This window comes from Panulirus ornatus, chromosome 45 (genome assembly GCF_036320965.1).
Source record: "Panulirus ornatus isolate Po-2019 chromosome 45, ASM3632096v1, whole genome shotgun sequence".
NCBI classification, from domain to species: Eukaryota; Metazoa; Arthropoda; class Malacostraca; order Decapoda; family Palinuridae; genus Panulirus; species Panulirus ornatus.
In genome coordinates, this window is record NC_092268.1 from 8209466 (window position 1) to 8228280 (window position 18815).

General features: G+C 40.8%; 2 protein-coding genes and 1 long non-coding RNA gene across 13 annotated transcripts in view; all 3 read right to left on the bottom strand.

Moving 5' to 3' along the window:
* LOC139762910 (CD109 antigen-like) overlaps positions 1 to 6142 on the bottom strand; it is a 77847-nt gene extending 71705 nt beyond the window's left edge. For 7 of the 9 annotated variants that reach the window (XM_071688157.1, XM_071688160.1, XM_071688155.1 and 4 more), the window contains exon 1: positions 5985 to 6142. The gene's annotated coding sequence lies outside the window, so the exon portion shown is untranslated. Of the gene's footprint in view, positions 1 to 1379; positions 1502 to 5984 lie in introns of those variants that run through there. The other 2 variants (XM_071688153.1, XM_071688158.1) reach the window with 2 other exon arrangements.
* A 1900-nt stretch (positions 6143 to 8042) lies between these two features.
* Positions 8043 to 12349, bottom strand: LOC139762912 (uncharacterized). Its single transcript, XR_011715863.1, has 2 exons — positions 10512 to 12349; positions 8043 to 9979 (listed from the first exon to the last, which is right to left on the bottom strand). It is a non-coding gene; the product is annotated as an uncharacterized lncRNA (long non-coding RNA).
* A 2655-nt stretch (positions 12350 to 15004) lies between these two features.
* The window catches only part of LOC139762911 (rab GTPase-binding effector protein 1-like), a 48841-nt gene continuing 45030 nt past the window's right edge, over positions 15005 to 18815 (bottom strand). For all 3 annotated transcript variants that reach the window (XM_071688164.1, XM_071688163.1, XM_071688165.1), the window contains one exon: positions 15005 to 16538. In XM_071688164.1, the coding sequence (XP_071544265.1) occupies positions 16371 to 16538 (168 nt within the window). In that variant the 3' untranslated portion in view covers positions 15005 to 16370. The remainder of the gene's footprint in view (positions 16539 to 18815) is intronic.

Below are 18815 nucleotides of genomic sequence, written 5' to 3' on the forward strand. Positions count from 1 at the left end.
ACCCCCAGGCTTCCCCCAGTAAAACCCCAGGCTCCCCCTTCCAGTAAAACCCCCAGACTCCCCCCCCGTAAAACCCCCAGGCTTCCCCCCAGTAAAACCCCAGGCTTCCCCCCAGTAAAACCCCAGGCTTCCCCCTCCAGTAAAACCCCCAGGCTTCCCCCCCAGAGGAAGTATACCGTTGCGTCTTGCCGCCGGCACACAACATTCGCTCGCTCTCCGGACCAGAAGCCATGAAATCACACCATCAAATGGCCCCCTTCTGGGGGTGTCGTCTTCAACGGCGATCAACTCCTACTGAAGCCTGGCCACTTCCGGCACGACGGTAAAGAGCACCTGAGGCACGATGGTACGACACTTGAGCACGACGGTACGACACTTGAGGCACGACGGTACGACACGAAACGCGACGGTACGACACTTGAGGCACGACGACGTTAGACGACCAACTTGAGCACGACGGTACACGACCCTTGAGCACGACGGTACACGACCACTTGATGCACGACGTAAGACCTTGATCACGGTAACGACCCTGATCACGACGGTAACGACCCGTTGAGCACGACGGTAAACGACCCCTTGAGCACGACGGTACACGACCCCTTGAGCACGACGGTACACGACCCACGAAAATCTCCCCCCAAAACACGGAAATCATAATCAAAATACGTGGCAACGTAGCACACAAGGAACTGGCCATCTTCGCAACAATGTTCCGACCACGTCTCTTAATTCAGAACAAAAGAACATAGAGAACAAACCATACAAAGAACATAACAGGAAAACCTGGACAAAGTGAACAAAACATGAAAAGGAAAACCTGGAGACTAAAACTGTACTTGGTAAAAATAGGCGGACGTCCATCTTACCATGGCGGCCATGGCTGGGGCAAACAAGCAATTGGCACAATTTTGAGTCTCAAACGTCAAATCTCAATTAAGAACATCAACATGTGACCAGTCAACTTTAAATGGCCTTAATAATTAGCCTTACGATACTTCGCAGTCCTCCATAATTAGACTTACGATACTTCGCAGTCTTCCATTACGTTACTGAAAAAAAAACCACCGCAAGACATCCTGTATGGCCCCCATTGGCCACCGATAAAAGCAGTTAAAACAACCTTCCTTCGCCCAAGGGAGATATTTAGGGAGCCCCGTCCGCTTCCGAGGACGTTGACACGTCCATCAAAAAGGATGGAAGGAAGGAAGGAAGGAAAGGAGGGAAGAGGAAGGAAGAAGGTGGAAGGGGGAGGGAGGGAACTGGGAATGGCGGGCGGGAGACTTGAGATACTGGCCGGCCTCAAAGACAACATGGCTTATTTTGGCTAAACCAACAGAGTCTTCTGATCAAAAATACTATCTAAAACTGCCACTTACATTCTAGTTTGGTGTCGGCGTGGCGTCGTGCCTCGAGCGTCTTCCATGACCCGGAGAAAGCCGTCTTTGGGGGGGTGTCATCATCCTCGCCTGCATTGCCCGGAAGCCATATGGCGGCAGCGCGGTGCGCATGCGCACTGGCCAAACCTCATTATTTACGACCCACGTAAAATTAAATCCAAATATTCTTTTTTCTACTTTTATGAAATAATTTCATAAGCTACGACATTAAAGGGGTTAAAATCGGAATTATATGGGTATATTAAACGTATTATACTGTAAAAAAATACTTTAAATCTTTTGATGTCAAGAATTTAACGCAACACAACCTGGACATAAATTCCTCAGGTTTTATCATGGCTTTAATGGAAGACCAATCGTAAAAAAAAAAAATATACTCCAATTTGCAACGTAACGACTACAATTGTCGTCTAAAATCATAGGTTTTACATCTCGGGCGTTCTAGAAACCTTATAGTCACTGACTTAGGACTTCGGACAACCGCTATGAATTAACTTTCTGGTCGAAATTCATTAAATACGTTAATTGGTTTCCACCAATTTATGACTTTGACAACCGCTAATGAGTTAACTTTCTGGTCGAAATTCATTAAAAAAAAAATAGGTTAATTGGTTTCCACCGATTTATGACTTTGACAACCGCTATGAATTAACTTTCTGGTCGAAATTCATTAAAAAAAAAATAATAATAATTGGTTAATTGCTTTTCATTTTCCGGGGAAGCCAGACATTCCCACAATTAACTTTCACATTTGGCACGGAAAGATAGAAATGACTTTGGCCAGTCGACATGACACATACCATAAGCTCAAATTTCTCTTCCAAAAGCTTTCAGTGTTACGAGTTAATGGGTAGTTTCGTTCTAGCCATGAAATGAATTATCCATGGTTATTCACGTGCACCCGATTACCCAGTATATGTATTTTTCTAAGTGCTTGGATGAGATTGTATCATAAGGAAAGCACACATTCCTCGGAGTTCCAGATCCCACCTTACCCTACTTCGGCACGTAGCGCATTCTGGAAACTTTACGAGGCTATACAATGGATCCTTAGCTTCCATAATCTACAACATTCATTTGTAAAAATAAAAGTTTTAAACAATCACTTCTCGACTACTTGGTATATATATATATATATATATATAATATATATATATACAGACACATACACACACACACACACATATATATATATATATATATATATATATATATATATATATATATATATATATATATATATTTTTTTTTTTTTTTCCATACTATTCGCCATTTCCCGCGTTTGCGAGGTAGCGTTAAGAACAGAGGACTGGGCCTTAGAGGGAAAATCCTCACCTGGCCCCCTTCTCTGTTCCTTCTTTTGGAAAATCAAAAAAAAACGAGAGGGGAGGATTTCCAGCCACCCGCTCCCTCCCCTTTTAGTCGCCTTCTACGACACGCAGGGAATACGTGGGAAGTATTCTTTCTCCCCTATCCCCAGGGATAATATATATATATATATATATATATATATATATATATATATATATATATATATATATAATTCATTTATCTTATACTTGATCGCCGTTTCCCGCGCCAGCGAGGTAGCACCAGGAAACGGACAATGAATGACCCATCCACTCATAAACACACACATATTAACAATTTTACAATATATCTACTTATAACATATATATATATAATTCATTTATCTTATACTTGATCGCCGTTTCCCGCGCCAGCGAGTAACGGAGTGTATTTATTAACTTAATTACTTAGCACCAGCGAAACGAACGAAATGAATGACCCATCCACTCATAAACACACACATATTAACAATTTTACAATATATCTACTTATAACATGTCCTTAAGTATTACAGTGCACGAGATCACTATAAAATTGTTTTCCTTCACTCACACTAGATTAGCAATAAGTTAAATGTCATGATTTTTTTTAACTGTGGGAAACAAAGTTGTTCTAAACATTTCATTTCGTGAACAAAATCTGGGTTCAATTGCACACGAAGGGATCAAAACCGAATTTTATAGTGGTTAAACTCACCCTTAAGGACAATTTTTAATATAAATCTTTTTTTTAGATTAAAAGACTCCTAAATACATAACCCGTTTTCTTTGGTGTTACAATGAAAACGCGGGGGCTTAATTGCATCTTACTCAATATATTGCTTTTGTCGTTCATTAGGCTGTCTGGTATATAAAAAGTCTTAGTCATTAATAGAAAGATCTATACATCGATATCTAGTTCATACATAAAACATATAGTTCACACACCAAACATATGACACACCCATATAATTGACATGAGTTTAATTCAAGTATAACAAAAATTATGCTTAATTATTCTATAAATATAACACAAAAATATATTAATATATTCTATATATATATAATCTTTGGATGAAACTATGATCAGTTGTGTTCTATGATACAGGTGGTGCTATTCATGTGGAAACTCAGAAGCTGGTGACTGAGTTTGTAAAGTGTGTAAGAAGAAAGTTTAAGAGTAAATGTGAATAAGAGCAAGTATAGTACAAGTAGGTTGAGGTATCATTGAGTGAGTTTGAATGAGATAAAATAGAAGTAAGTGTTTTAATATTGGAGTGATCTCACATGGAACCATGAACGAAAGTGGTATCATAGGTGGGAGAAAAATTTTGGAGCCTTAAAAATGTTGAATCGAAACATTATCTCAAAAAAAAATATATGTTTAAATGTGTCAACAATGTTGTATGTTGCAGGCGTGGCTATGGATAATTGTGCGCAAGAGGATGGATGTGCTGAAATGAGATGTTTAACAATGTGTGGTGTAGGTGTTTGATCGAGCTAAGTAACGTAAGTAGAAGATGTGTATAAAAAGTCTGGTGTTTGGTTGAGAAGCAAAGAGGGTGTTTTGAAATGGTTTGCACATGGAGAGAATGAGTTTAGTAAATTGACAGGATATATGGTCTATAAAAAAAGGGGTAAACCAATTATGGTATCTATCGAGTGAAAATTTGTAGTTATCTATTACATGCAGGATTGGGCAGGGCAAATATATAGTGTTGGAGCGATGTGGTATACAGGGGTTGACGTGCTGTCAGTGGATTGAATCAAGGCATGTGAAGCGTCTGGGGTAAACCATGGAAAGCTGTGTAGGTATGTATATTTGCGTGTGTGGACGTGTGTATGTACATGTGTATGGGGGGGGGGTTGGGCCATTTCTTTCGTCTGTTTCCTTGCGCTACTCGCAAACGCGGGAGACAGCGACAAAGTATAAAAAAAAAAAAAAAAAAAAAATATATATATATATATATATATATATATATATATATATTGATAAAGTAAAGATGAAAGACCATGACATTTCAAAACAAAAAATTCCTAACATAAATTACTATGAATTTAAAAATTAAAAATCTAACAATTTTATAAAAAACGAGATCATTTATCATTTACTACATACCCTGCTAATGTGTTAAATGTAATAATTAACATTTATCTAAGGCCTCATAGACAAGAGCCCTGGTTTCGTAAATTTGCAAACATCTCTCTCTTTACCACTTCTTCAGCTTGCTACATCATAAAAATGGCTTTAAAAGCCTCCAATTCTATCAAAACTGGTTATCTAAACAAGTCTGGTGTTTTTGGGTTCTGACCTTACGCTAAATAATTCTTTTAAATTACATTACTTTCTCATTCGCACAAGAGCCTTCTTCCTTAACACCTGTGGCATATCTCCATTGTGTAAGAGGCCTTTTAAAGGCCTTTTATGTAAATTGCTGGATTCAATGGCCATTAAAAAAGGGGTAAAGTCAATATGGTATCTATCGAGGGAAATTTGTAGTTATCTATTATTAAATTGGGCAGGGAAATATATACTTTTGGGGACCAAAAGGGGACCCCAAAACCTTTTTTTTTTTTTAATATTTATGCTCTCATGGCTGCCTATTGCGTCACAGATTGGTGGGCGTCCAGGGAATGGCCCAACTTACCCTGCAACGGAGAGGAGAGCCTTGTGTGGTGGGGTGTGGGTGTCCAAATCACTCTATAAAGCCTATCATAAAACAGCTTTTAAATAGCTGTTGCAGTTGGGGAAATTTCCACTCCCCCCCCCCCCCACTTGCTTGGCCCCAGACCCCCCCACACCTGGTTGGCCCCAGACACCCCCACCTGCTTGGCCCCAGACCCCCCACCTGCTTGGCCCCAGACCCCCCCCCCCCAACACACACACACCAGGAAGGACATGACAGGTAACATTAAGAGAGACATGGTGGTGGGCGTTGCGTGGGCCGCCCGCGCCCCCCCCCACTGTGGGTGGGCGTGCGGGCGTTGGTCCTTACCCCCCACCTGGCAACCACCCCCCCCCCCAATCGGTCATCTTTTCTCGATGTTTCCACATCCTCTGTGGCCGCCATCAGCAGGCCAGGCCAGCCGCAATGGGTTATGTAGCCGTTCGTGGAGGACGCTCGCCCACGCCATGATGGACAACGAAGATGAAAGTTGGTGGGTCAAAAGTGTGGGAGGTGGCGCTAGGCCGCTGCTGCTGCAGGCGACGCCCTTCCTCCTCCACCACCACGCCCTTTCTCCACCATCGACTCACCTGCCAGTAGCGTCTCTCCCAACACGGTTTAATCCCACGAGCAGTGCTTTAAATCGGGTAAAGTTCGAGCAGGTGGTGGCGCGAGGACAACACAACTGACCCGCTGGGAGCAAACCGACACACGTGCACTCCCTCCCACAGTCAATGCCAGACTGCCGCTCCTCCCCTGCACCTCCCTCACCTGCAGCAGCCCGTGACGTCACGACCACGTCATCACGCTACCTCTAACCTTCCCTCTACCTCGCCGTACGTCATCATCCCATGACGTCACGTCCACTAACTAACTAAATTGTACACTCAACGTGCACAGGAAAGTACAGAGTCGTGCAAAATGATCCAACTACAGAGAGGGAATGCTCGTCAAATTAAAGCGGAAAGTCACTTTCACTGGTCACGGGGAAATTTCCCGCCATACGCCGCCATATCTAATTACAACCCATACCTTTTTTTTTCATTTTTGGCGAGTGTAGCCAAACGCGTCGACAGCTCTTTCCTGTGATGGGTGTACACACTTTTGTGGTCATACTTGTTCTGGCAAATCTCCAGAATGGTTTCAACTGTGAGTGGGTGTAACAGGTTAAGCGGCATGGTTGGAGGTTGTGATATAAGGTGACGGGGTTGTTAACGTAAGGTGCGGAGGTTGTTAGCGTACAGGGTGACGGATGGTTGTTTAAAGTGCGGGTTGTGGTAATGTACGGGGTTGTTAGCGGGTACATGGTGACGGGGGTTTGTGTGATAGTACGGGTGTTAGCGGAAGGTTGTGGTACATGGTGACGGAGGTTGTTAGCGGACATGGTGACGGGGTTGCGGTACATGTGACGGTTGTTGCGGACAGGTGACGGGTTGTTAGCGGCACAAGGTGACGGGGTTGTGGTACATGGTGACGGGGTTGTTAGCGGCACAAGGTGACGGGGTTGTGGTACATGATGACGGGGTTGTTAGCGGCACATGGTGACGGGGTTGCGGTACATGGTGACGGGGTTGCGGTACATGGTGACGGGGTTGCGGTACATGGTGACGGGGTTGTGTACATGGTGACGGGGTTGTTAGCAGCACAAGGTGACGGGGTTGTTAGCGGCACAAGGTGACGGGGTTGTGGTACATGGTGACGGGGTTGCGGTACATGGTGACGGGGTTGCGGTACATGGTGACGGGGTTGCGGTACAGGTGACGGAGTTGTTAGCGGTACATGGTGACGGAGGTTGTTAGCGGTACATGGTGACGGAGGTTGTGATATACAGTGACGGGTTGTTAGCGGTACAAGGTTGTGGTACATGGTGACGGGGTTGTTAGCGGCACAAGGTGACGGGGTTGCGGTACATGGTGACGGGGTTGTGGTACATGGTGACGGGGTTGTAGTACAGAATATGTGGTACGAGATGAACGTGGATATGATACAATCTTACACAAAAACATACACAAACGTATCGGCATTTCCCACCTTAATGAGGTAGCGCCATGAACAAACAACTGGCCTTCATAACCTACATATCACTATCTTGCTCTCTCATATATTATGCATCAAACCAGAGCCTAGTTTACACAGCCAAGCCCTACAAGATATCTTGTGGTCTCCGACCACTCCATATGCTCTACTTCAGTACACGTCGCCTCCCCCTTCACTACACCAGTCAAATTCATTCAATCCTATACATGTCTCTTACTCTCCTGACTATTCAGGCCACGAAAACCTCAAGAGCCCCTTCATTCCATCTTTCTGGTCAACCTATCCCCATTACTCCTTCCACGTACCCTCAGTCACATCTTCATGAAACCAGGATGTTACCAGCGATGAGACAGACAGACAGACGGGTAGTTGATGATGAATATAAGGACAGACAAAGCAAACCCCATATATCTACCATGCTGTACAAGCAACAGAATAAAAACAACCAAAATAACCACAGTTTCATAACAGATTTTAATAATTTCATTTTTTTTCCCACAACACTTAACAGATCACAATGGCTAAATACAAGAGTTGATCAAGGCAATTATCATCATGAAAACTGTACAAAGTTATGACACGAATCTTACCAGGGTCAAAATACAGAGTACTTTCTAAATGATTCTTTACTTCATTTATTAATGAATAGGCTGATCTTTACATAACATATAAACTTTATAATTGGTATAAATATCAGAAAAATTTACATTATCAATATAAACACTATAAAGCCTAATACTGTAACAGAAACCTTTTAAATACTTTATAACAGACATTTATATTTTCTTCAACCAAACCAATTCATCAACAGCAAAAAAAATGACGGAATGAGACTTCTTTCTAAGAAAGAAGTCTTGATGAAGACTTCTTTCTAAGTCATGGCATGTATGAGCTGAAATGATTGAGAGCCTCAGATTACACGGAAAGGCAAAAACAATTTCCTATATACTGTAATTAGGAACACATGCCTACAACCTATTTCATGGGTCCAGCACAAGTAGAGTCCACCAACATCTACCACCTTACGTATGCATTTTCATCATTATTATCATTATCATCATTATTATCATTATTAGTTATTATCATTATCACTATTATTATCATTATCATCGTGATACTCAGGATGCCTTTAATGGGGCTGCAGCAGCTTTGGCGCTGCACTTGAAGCAGGAGCAGAGAAAATGAGTGCTCAATATATTCTAAAATAGTACAAGTTGTCTCTGGGGACAGGAGAAAGATACTGCCCATGTTTCTCATGTTTATCATGGAGGCAACCAAGAGAGTAGCTGGAAATTCTCCCCTTCGGTACTATCACTTTCTAAACTTAGGAGCAAAAGTAACGAAATTTTCCGTGAAGGTCAAGTTCCTGATGGACGCATACACTGAAATGGATTAATACCAACGAAATGTCACAGACCATGGAACTCAAGTCTCCACAGGCCTGGCTCTTAAGGACAGATTGAAGGACTTAAAAAAAAATTAGAAGTTAAAGTGAACTGGCAAGCCCTCCAGTTCCAGTCTAGCTGTACAAGGAAAGATGAAAATGAACTGGCCAATCTTCAGGTCACAACTATTCACACAGTACCTGTGGAAGTAGTAGTCTATTGGTTTCTCTTCAATTTAGGCAGAAAAAGGCACACAAACGGCCAGATCTCAAGAACAGGAGCCAAAGTAATATCATTAAAAACAGAAAGAGAGAATCAGCATTTCAGTGATGAGAGAGGACTCAGAGTTGAGCAGAGAAGTGCTAGACTGCAAGAGATGGCAAAAACTCAACAGAACTCAGTTAACCCTTTAACACAAGAATCGGCAGGAAATTTCAATCACTAAGCGCACAATTTGAAAAAAAAAATTGTATTTACAAACTGATTGGCAAGCAAAAAAAATACATGAGTAATATGATTACCATTGAGTTGGCCGGATTGAATGCTGAGTGAGTGGGAGGAAGGGATGCAGCCAATAACGTCTGAAGGCTTGAGATTAGAGGGGGAGACGCGAAGCTCTTGTTTCTTTCTTTATCTCGAATTTTGGTATCACTTTGTTTCTTTATCTTGAACTTTGTATCGCAATGTCCTCTTATTTCATACTCGGACAAAACACAGAAGTGAATAACATAAAAATATCATAGGGTAATATGCAAACTACAAAAATGACTGGATCAATGGGGTGTGGCTGTCACATCTGAGGTAATCCTCCTCCCTTTCCTTGAGGTTGTTTACATCTTTTCACATTACCTATAGAGGTACAGCACTGACAGTGCATTTCATGGGCATATGTAAATTATTATACTATGCTCACAAAGTGATACACTACGTACTACTCTATAAATGATACTGTGCATTCAAAATAGGTTTACAAATACTGTAATTCTTTCCTTTCATCTGTTATCAGTGTCGTCCTCCACTCATGTTTTACATTCATGAAAATCAGGTGCAGCTGTTATGGATTATCTTGAACACCTGAAGGAGGTGTTCCAAGTCATTTTGATTGGTGGTTCCAAAATACTGTCTGCTTTAATTAATGACACTGGCATTCAACATGCCTCCAGCTGAAAAAGGAAAAGACTTACCAGCTTTTGACCGACTAGACATTAACACGTACAATTACTTACCCATTACTGTTAATTACTCATACAACAGTACTGATACAATCTTTTATGTATATATGACAATGTACAGTACATAGCACTGTCATATCAACAGTGCACTTAGGTAATTCTACTAGACATCAAACTGCATTATGATGGAGAGATGAAGTGGTGGATGCACATAGGGAAATCAAATGCAGTGTAATGATCCATAAACCTGCCAGAAGAGGTACCCCCAAATAATCTGAGAAAGTATACCACTTTTTTGCATATTTTCTTTAAATATATGAAATGAATCGATTCTGTAGAAGGGAAAACATTTTTGGATTTCATTTTTCTGCATAAGGGAATTACCTTTCAAGAAAAGAATGTACAATGAAAAGAACAAAAAGGGAGGGGGAAGAGTAACCTGTGCACAAACAGCACAGCTGCTTTTATAAGATATTCGTTAGAGACCCGAACAGAATCAACGTGTTTTTGGAGTACGACTTACTTATTTCAATGATACTCTGGCTTCTGTGATCACAATTTCCTGCCTTTTCTTGCACACGCTTGCCTTTTCCTGCCTCAACAAGATAACACCAGGAAAAGATGACTGAGCCTTCAATGGAAATTCCTCTATTGATTCCTTCCTCAATTCTTTTAGAATATCATTATTGGAAGGGAAGATTTCCATCCACCCAGTTGTGCCCCTTTCAATCGTTGTCTACAACACAGAAAAAATAGTCAGTTTTCTTTCTCCCCTATCCCCAAGAGATTTTCCCCCAAACTGGGGATGGTTAAATAATTGTCAAAACGTGATATACTTATTACATTCACAAGATATAACTGTTAGTTTATTAGAATTTATATCAGCCAGCATTCACTTAAATGAAGCAAACAAGAAAAATCATATACAAAAGCTTATTTGAAGAGATCCTGGATGTTAGCTTTTTAACAGTCATCCACTAACTTAAAAACTAAACTATGTATTATCTAATCATTTATCATCATTACTCCATTCCCTCTTTATCAGGTACATAAAGCCTCCAACCATCACCCACACACATCCTCAACCTAATACCAGTGTGCTGAAGTGAAAAATGGACTTCTGCTCATTTAAATGTATTACTAACATTTTCACTGTACACTAGCAACTTACGTTCATTTGCATTAATGTTCATAATTTTCCTCCCACATATATCAGCGACCTGACCCTTCATTTTATCAAACTATTCTTTGATTTGTTTAATGGCATGCTATCATCTGCATACAACATCTGTGGCTACTTCTATTCTCTCTTTTCATAGTTGAACATCCTACCTCTGTCACCCCACCTTTCTCTCATCTCAAACAATGCCACAGCCATAAAAATATCATGTAAACAAGGTAATGTCACATGTTCTTGAAGCACTCCCACTAAACTCAAAATTGTTATTTCAGTTACTGTGGGCTAACTTGAAAATCATTCCTTCTTAACCAGTTCCATCAGAACTCAACAAAGTGCTGCCCTAAAGTTCTGGCACATGAAATAGGAATGGAAGAAGCCTCAAGGACAATCCTCAGTACTGGCTTTGTGCAATATCCACGACACAAACATAAAATGGCAGCATTGTTTTAATTTGAATAAATATACAATAAAAATAAAACTTGCCACAGAGAAAAACCCATTATCTGTAACCATGGCCAAGGAAAAGTATTTTGGCTACAAACAGCAAGGTCTGATACCAACTGTTTTATCCAAAGCAGCAATATATGTAACCTACAATATGAAAATTGCAACACAAGGCAAAGCACTAATGTTGCAACTTATTTTCAAGTGCCTTATAACTTTACTGTTATATCAATACCTTATTTTTTGCAAACGATATAATGCCAAATATTTGTTTCCAACAGATGTCAATGTCCCTATATCTTGAGGAGACTGTATATGATCTACAATCAAATAATTCATGGCATTCTGCTAAGTGTGTATGAATGAACCAATCTAATCTTATCACTGAGCCTCATACTGTGGAACTGCATGCTGTTAAAACAAATGACGCCTGTAATACAAAAAACAGCTCGTGTAAACTTACTATATCTACAATAAACCTGGTCAGGGTAGTCAGCTCACAGTTAAACCAGCTGTTCATCCACCTCTCAGGGGTGGTTGATAAATGGGCCCCTGGTGTAGGCTGGCATGTATATATGTATAAATATATAAATATATAAAGTTGTTAGAAGCAGTGAAAAGTTTTTATCGAGGATGTAAGGCATGTGTACGTGTAGGAAGAGAGGAAAGTGATTGGTTCTCAGTGAATGTAGGTTTGCGGCAGGGGTGTGTGATGTCTCCATGGTTGTTTAATTTGTTTATGGATGGGGTTGTTAGGGAGGTAAATGCAAGAGTTTTGGAAAGAGGGGCAAGTATGAAGTCTGTTGGGGATGAGAGAGCTTGGGAAGTGAGTCAGTTGTTGTTCGCTGATGATACAGCGCTGGTGGCTGATTCATGTGAGAAACTGCAGAAGCTGGTGACTGAGTTTGGTAAAGTGTGTGGAAGAAGAAAGTTAAGAGTAAATGTGAATAAGAGCAAGGTTATTAGGTACAGTAGGGTTGAGGGTCAAGTCAATTGGGAGGTGAGTTTGAATGGAGAAAAACTGGAGGAAGTGAAGTGTTTTAGATATCTGGGAGTGGATCTGGCAGCGGATGGAACCATGGAAGCGGAAGTGGATCATAGGGTGGGGGAGGGGGCGAAAATTCTGGGGGCCTTGAAGAATGTGTGGAAGTCGAGAACATTATCTCGGAAAGCAAAAATGGGTATGTTTGAAGGAATAGTGGTTCCAACAATGTTGTATGGTTGCGAGGCGTGGGCTATGGATAGAGTTGTGCGCAGGAGGATGGATGTGCTAGAAATGAGATGTTTGAGGACAATGTGTGGTGTGAGGTGGTTTGATCGAGTGAGTAACGTAAGGGTAAGAGAGATGTGTGGAAATAAAAAGAGCGTGGTTGAGAGAGCAGAAGAGGGTGTTTTGAAGTGGTTTGGGCACATGGAGAGGATGAGTGAGGAAAGATTGACCAAGAGGATATATGTGTCGGAGGTGGAGGGAGCAAGGAGAAGAGGGAGACCAAATTGGAGGTGGAAAGATGGAGTGAAAAGGATTTTGTGTGATCGGGGCCTGAACATGCAGGAGGGAGAAAGGAGGGCAAGGAATAGAGTGAATTGGAGCGATGTGGTATACCGGGGTTGACGTGCTGTCAGTGGATTGAATCAAGGCATGTGAAGCGTCTGGGGTAAACCATGGAAAGCTGTGTAGGTATGTATATTTGCGTGTGTGGACGTATGTATATACATGTGTATGGGGGGGGTTGGGCCATTTCTTTCGTCTGTTTCCTTGCGCTACCTCGCAAACGCGGGAGACAGCGACAAAGTATAAAAAAAAAAAATAAAATAAAGTAAATCCTTGATGCCTGTGACTGACACATGCGACTGCCCATCATATTTCAGCTATAATAAAAAGGTTATATAAATAATATCAAATATGAATCACAAATCTTTACAGAGATCAGGCTGTAAAAAATTAGTTTTTTGCATGTTAATGGGATGCATGGATTAAATATCCAGTAAGGTTCATTACATAGCACTCCAGCGGGAGTACCAAAGATAGGAACTCAATACATGACCAAATTAATGAAGCCTGTAAATATAGCTATCAGATGGATGCATAGATAAAGCAGTCAGGTACAACTGCACAAACATTTGCTGTTCTGTTTCTTAATCAGGCTTGATTCAGAGATATTTTATGAATCTGCATACGATTTGAATGAGTATAAGAATAAGGCATTAAATTGTTAACAACAGCATGTTTAGCTAGCTGACAATACATGTGGGGCTAGAGCTAATGAATGAGAACTAGATCAACTGGCCAAAGCCTTTTGGATGGGCTGTTACATGATGAAACTGCTAAATTAGCCAGACATAACTGCAATACCTTGTCTTACACTTACCTCAGTGCTACAATTTAGCTTAGCTCAAACACCTCTGTATTCCTGAATCAACCCCAGATATGCATCTAATTGGCACAAGGATTGTAAACACACATGGCTGGTATACTGGTACCATGGGTGAGGGATGGGGGCTAACAGATGAATACTGAACTCTCGGTTGGTAGGTAGTTTCCACACTAAATTTAGAGGCTCTTATCAGTAAATACGATGAAAGCACCCTTCTGCAAAATTAAGACTCACAGTCCTTTCAGCTCATTCCCTGACACAAAATATAGCATGAAAAGTTTTAAGTTTCATTTAATTGAGGATCCATCACTGGGAAACGATGGAGCAGCAAATTACTAAATTCATTTTGAGTTTTCCAGCACCATTTTACCTATGTGTTTATCTTAGATATTACTAAGTTATACTATACTGCATTTTTAAGGCCGCCTAGATTTAAAGAAATATTGACTAATTTTCCTATTCTATCATACATAGTTAATCAAATTCACAGTTTATGGCAATAGTGTCTGCCAAATCAAGAATGTATATCATTTCATCCTTTTACACATCTTGAACTAACCTTATGCATACTCATCTGATGTTGGATCAGTGTATTCTCTATCCTCTAAATACATTTTCATCATCCTTCAGGAAAATGAGAGAGGTAATAAGAGGATTGCAGCAAGCTTCTTCTAACCTCCATCTCCCGTCTTTTCATCTCTCAATGTGCTGCACCCATCACTTAAAATTCCTTCTTACCTGTAACACTCTACTCACCACATCAGCACTAAAGGACAAAAAAATAAACTTGAAACTGACAGGCAAAGTGAAAATGAATAAAGAGGACTGCTCAATACAAAACTCTGTCTTGAAAAAATGATTTTCAGCTTGTAAGACTTAAGCAATATCAGTTGACTTCCAAGGAAACAAGGAAATGGCTAACATCTACAAATTGTTCGAATGTACAATCTCAGTACCTTTAAATGGTAATAGAGCACCAAACACTACAGGAAATGTGGGAAAAGACATACAAATAAATCGAAACGGCAAAAAAATTTAATTCTAAAACTGTGAGATCTTCCACCAGTCGTCTTACACACTGCAAAACACTTCTAAAATTTCAAATGATTCCAGTACAACTTTTAATTACTGGTGACGTCAGGTGTCATACTCTTTGTTCCTATTCCTTCAGATATCCCGTATAACACATGACTCATCAATAATAAGAATTTTTCAGTGAGCTAAAGCACACAAGTCATATAAAACTTTCCACATTATAAATGTAAATATCTAGCATGAAATATATAATGAGAAGGACCATTCACATCATAAACACAGAGGCAAAAATAGTACAACAGAACAAATTGAAAACTTTGCTACCCCAATACCCAGCATGGGAAAATATACACTTTGTACACATTGATTGCACCTTCATGCAAGGAGATGCACCCTTTAAAAAATACACTCAAATAATCCTTAAAGCTCGCCATTTGCCTATCAACAGATTGCAACATGGAGCGCTGATTTCTGGTCTGCCAGTGAAAAATTATATGGTGGCTTAAGTCAGTCCGTATATATTCTAAAGTGGATGTTGTCTTATCTGTCTGTCAGTCTCTTTTCTTTACTGGAATGATAAGAAGTTCATATTATCTGTCATAAATTTGTGTAATATGAGATTGTAAAATTTATAGGCACTGATCTTTGCATGAAGTTTCCCTTTATGTTCTGAGAGGGAATGTTTAATACAAAGGCAATAGAGAAACAAAGAAGTTATCCTAATAGGGAAAGGACCGGAGATACTGGCCAAATTAAAACAAGAGGACAGCTACAAATATTGTAAATTTGTACAGTCAGCATAGAATGGATAGATTCATATGGAAATGCAATGCAGATTGGTAAGACAGTATATCAGTCGTAAATTCTTAACCATATTCGTCAGCACATATGAAACCCATACAATATCACAGATCCTTGTGAAGTCTGCAAAATTATGCACAACAGACTTAAAATATCATAAGATCATTTGTAATTTTCACATTAGGATAATACGATTACTTTCTCATTAAGGTAATTAATCCATTCAGTGAAAGAAAATGACTGGCACTTCAGGATGTGACTATGTTAGAGAATAACAAGAGGCCACTAAAAGAAAGTAGTAGGATAAAAGATAAATGAAGATGCAACGGAGACACCTTACACTGCACTTATACAGCACAGACATTTAGGAGATGCAATAATGATATGTCCTGAAGGTGAACAAGATAATGGTGTGGTATGGGAGATCTGTGTTGTGAGGCAGGTCAGCACAGCATGGGGAAGTCCATGGTATGGGAGGTAAGTTTAGTATGGCAGGTCAGTCTAGTATGGCAGGTCAGTGTGAGGAAGCAACTATGACCTTGCGAAGTCAGTCTGGAGATTGAGGAGGCTCAGAACTAAAGTACGGGGTAGCATCTTGCACAAGAAGAGTGTGGCAAACATCGCATACTCTTGCAAGACGACGATGAGGTCCACTTGGCACAGTCTTGCTTACACATTCATTACAGAAGATTTTCCCACAGTGACGACAGTGATGCTGTAGAAATATGATAGAAATATTATAAATTATAAGACATCTTTCACGCATAGCTCTGCTAGCATTTTCTGATTTCAAATCTTATCTTCAACATTGTTTATGCAAGTATAACTGGTGCTATGACAATAAAATGTGAACACAATTACTACATTCATACACATTATAGCTTATTAGAAAGGGTAGTGAGTGGTGGGATGAAGAAGTAAGAGTATTAGTGAAAGAGAAGAGAGAGGCATTTGGACGATTTTTGCAGGGAAAAAATGCAATTGAGTGGGAGATGTATAAAAGAAAGAGACAGGAGGTCAAGAGAAAGGTGCAAGAGGTGAAAAAAAAGGGCAAATGAGAGTTGGGGTGAGAGAGTATCATTAAATTTTAGGGAGAATAAAAAGATGTTCTGGAAGGAGGTAAATAAAGTGCGTAAGACAAGGGAGCAAATGGGAACTTCAGTGAAGGGCGCAAATGGGGAGGTGATAACAAGTAGTGGTGATGTGAGAAGGAGATGGAGTGAGTATTTTGAAGGTTTGTTGAATGTGTTTGATGATAGAGTGGCAGATATAGGGTGTTTTGGTCGAGGTGGTGTGCAAAGTGAGAGGGTTAGGGAAAATGATTTGGTAAACAGAGAAGAGGTAGTAAAAGATTTGCGGAAGATGAAAGCCGGCAAGGCAGCAGGTTTGGATGGTATTGCAGTGGAATTTATTAAAAAAGGGGGTGACTGTATTGTTGACTGGTTGGTAAGGTTATTTAATGTATGTATGACTCATGGTGAAGTGCCTGAGGATTGGCGGAATGCGTGCATAGTGCCATTGTACAAAGGCAAAGGGGATAAGAGTGAGTGCTCAAATTATAGAGGTATAAGTCTGTTGAGTATTCCTGGTAAATTATATGGGAGGGTATTGATTGAGAGGGTGAAGGCATGTACAGAGCATCAGATTGGGGAAGAGCAGTGTGGTTTCAGAAGTGGTAGAGGATGTGTGATCAGGTGTTTGCTTTGAAGAATGTATGTGAGAAATACTTAGAAAAGCAAATGGATTTGTATGTAGCATTTATGGATCTGGAGAAGGCATATGATAGAGTTGATAGAGATGCTCTGTGGAAGGTATTAAGAATATATGGTGTGGGAGGAAAGTTGTTAGAAGCAGTGAAAAGTTTTTATCAAGGATGTAAGGCATGTGTACGTGTAGGAAGAGAGGAAAGTGATTGGTTCTCAGTGAATGTAGGTTTGCGGCAGGGGTGTGTGATGTCTCCATGGTTGTTTAATTTGTTTATGGATGGGGTTGTTAGGGAGGTAAATACAAGAGTTTTGGAAAGAGGGGCAAGTATGAAGTCTGTTGGGGATGAGAGAGCTTGGGAAGTGAGTCAGTTGTTGTTCGCTGATGATACAGCGCTGGTGGCTGATTCATGTGAGAAACTGCAGAAGCTGGTGACTGAGTTTGGTAAAGTGTGTGGAAGAAGAAAGTTAAGAGTAAATGTGAATAAGAGCAAGGTTATTAGGTACAGTAGGGGTGAGGGTCAAGTCAAATGGGAGGTGAGTTTGAATGGAGAAAAACTGGAGGAAGTGAAGTGTTTTAGATATCTGGGAGTGGATCTGGCAGCGGATGGAACCATGGAAGCGGAAGTGGATCATAGGGTGGGGGAGGGGGCGAAAATTCTGGGGGCCTTGAAGAACGTGTGGAAGTCGAGAACATTATCTCGGAAAGCAAAAATGGGTATGTTTGAAGGAATAGTGGTTCCAACAATGTTGTATGGTTGCGAGGCGTGGGCTATGGATAGAGTTGTGCGCAGGAGGATGGATGTGCTGGAAATGAGATGTTTGAGGACAGTGTGTGGTGTGAGGTGGTTTGATCGAGTGAGTAACGTAAGGGTAAGAGAGATGTGTGGAAATAAAAAGAGCGTGGTTGAGAGAGCAGAAGAGGGTGTTTTGAAGTGGTTTGGGCACATGGAGAGGATGAGTGAGGAAAGATTGACCAAGAGGATATATGTGTCGGAGGTGGAGGGAGCAAGGAGAAGAGGGAGACCAAATTGGAGGTGGAAAGATGGAGTGAAAAAGATTTTGTGTGATCGGGGCCTGAACATGCAGGAGGGTGAAAGGAGGGCAAGGAATAGAGTGAATTGGAGCGATGTGGTATACCGGGGTTGCCGTGCTGTCAGTGGATTGAATCAAGGCATGTGAAGCGTCTGGGGTAAACCATGGAAAGCTGTGTAGGTATGTATATTTGCGTGTGTGGACGTATGTATATACATGTGTATGGGGGGGGGGGTTGGGCCATTTCTTTCGTC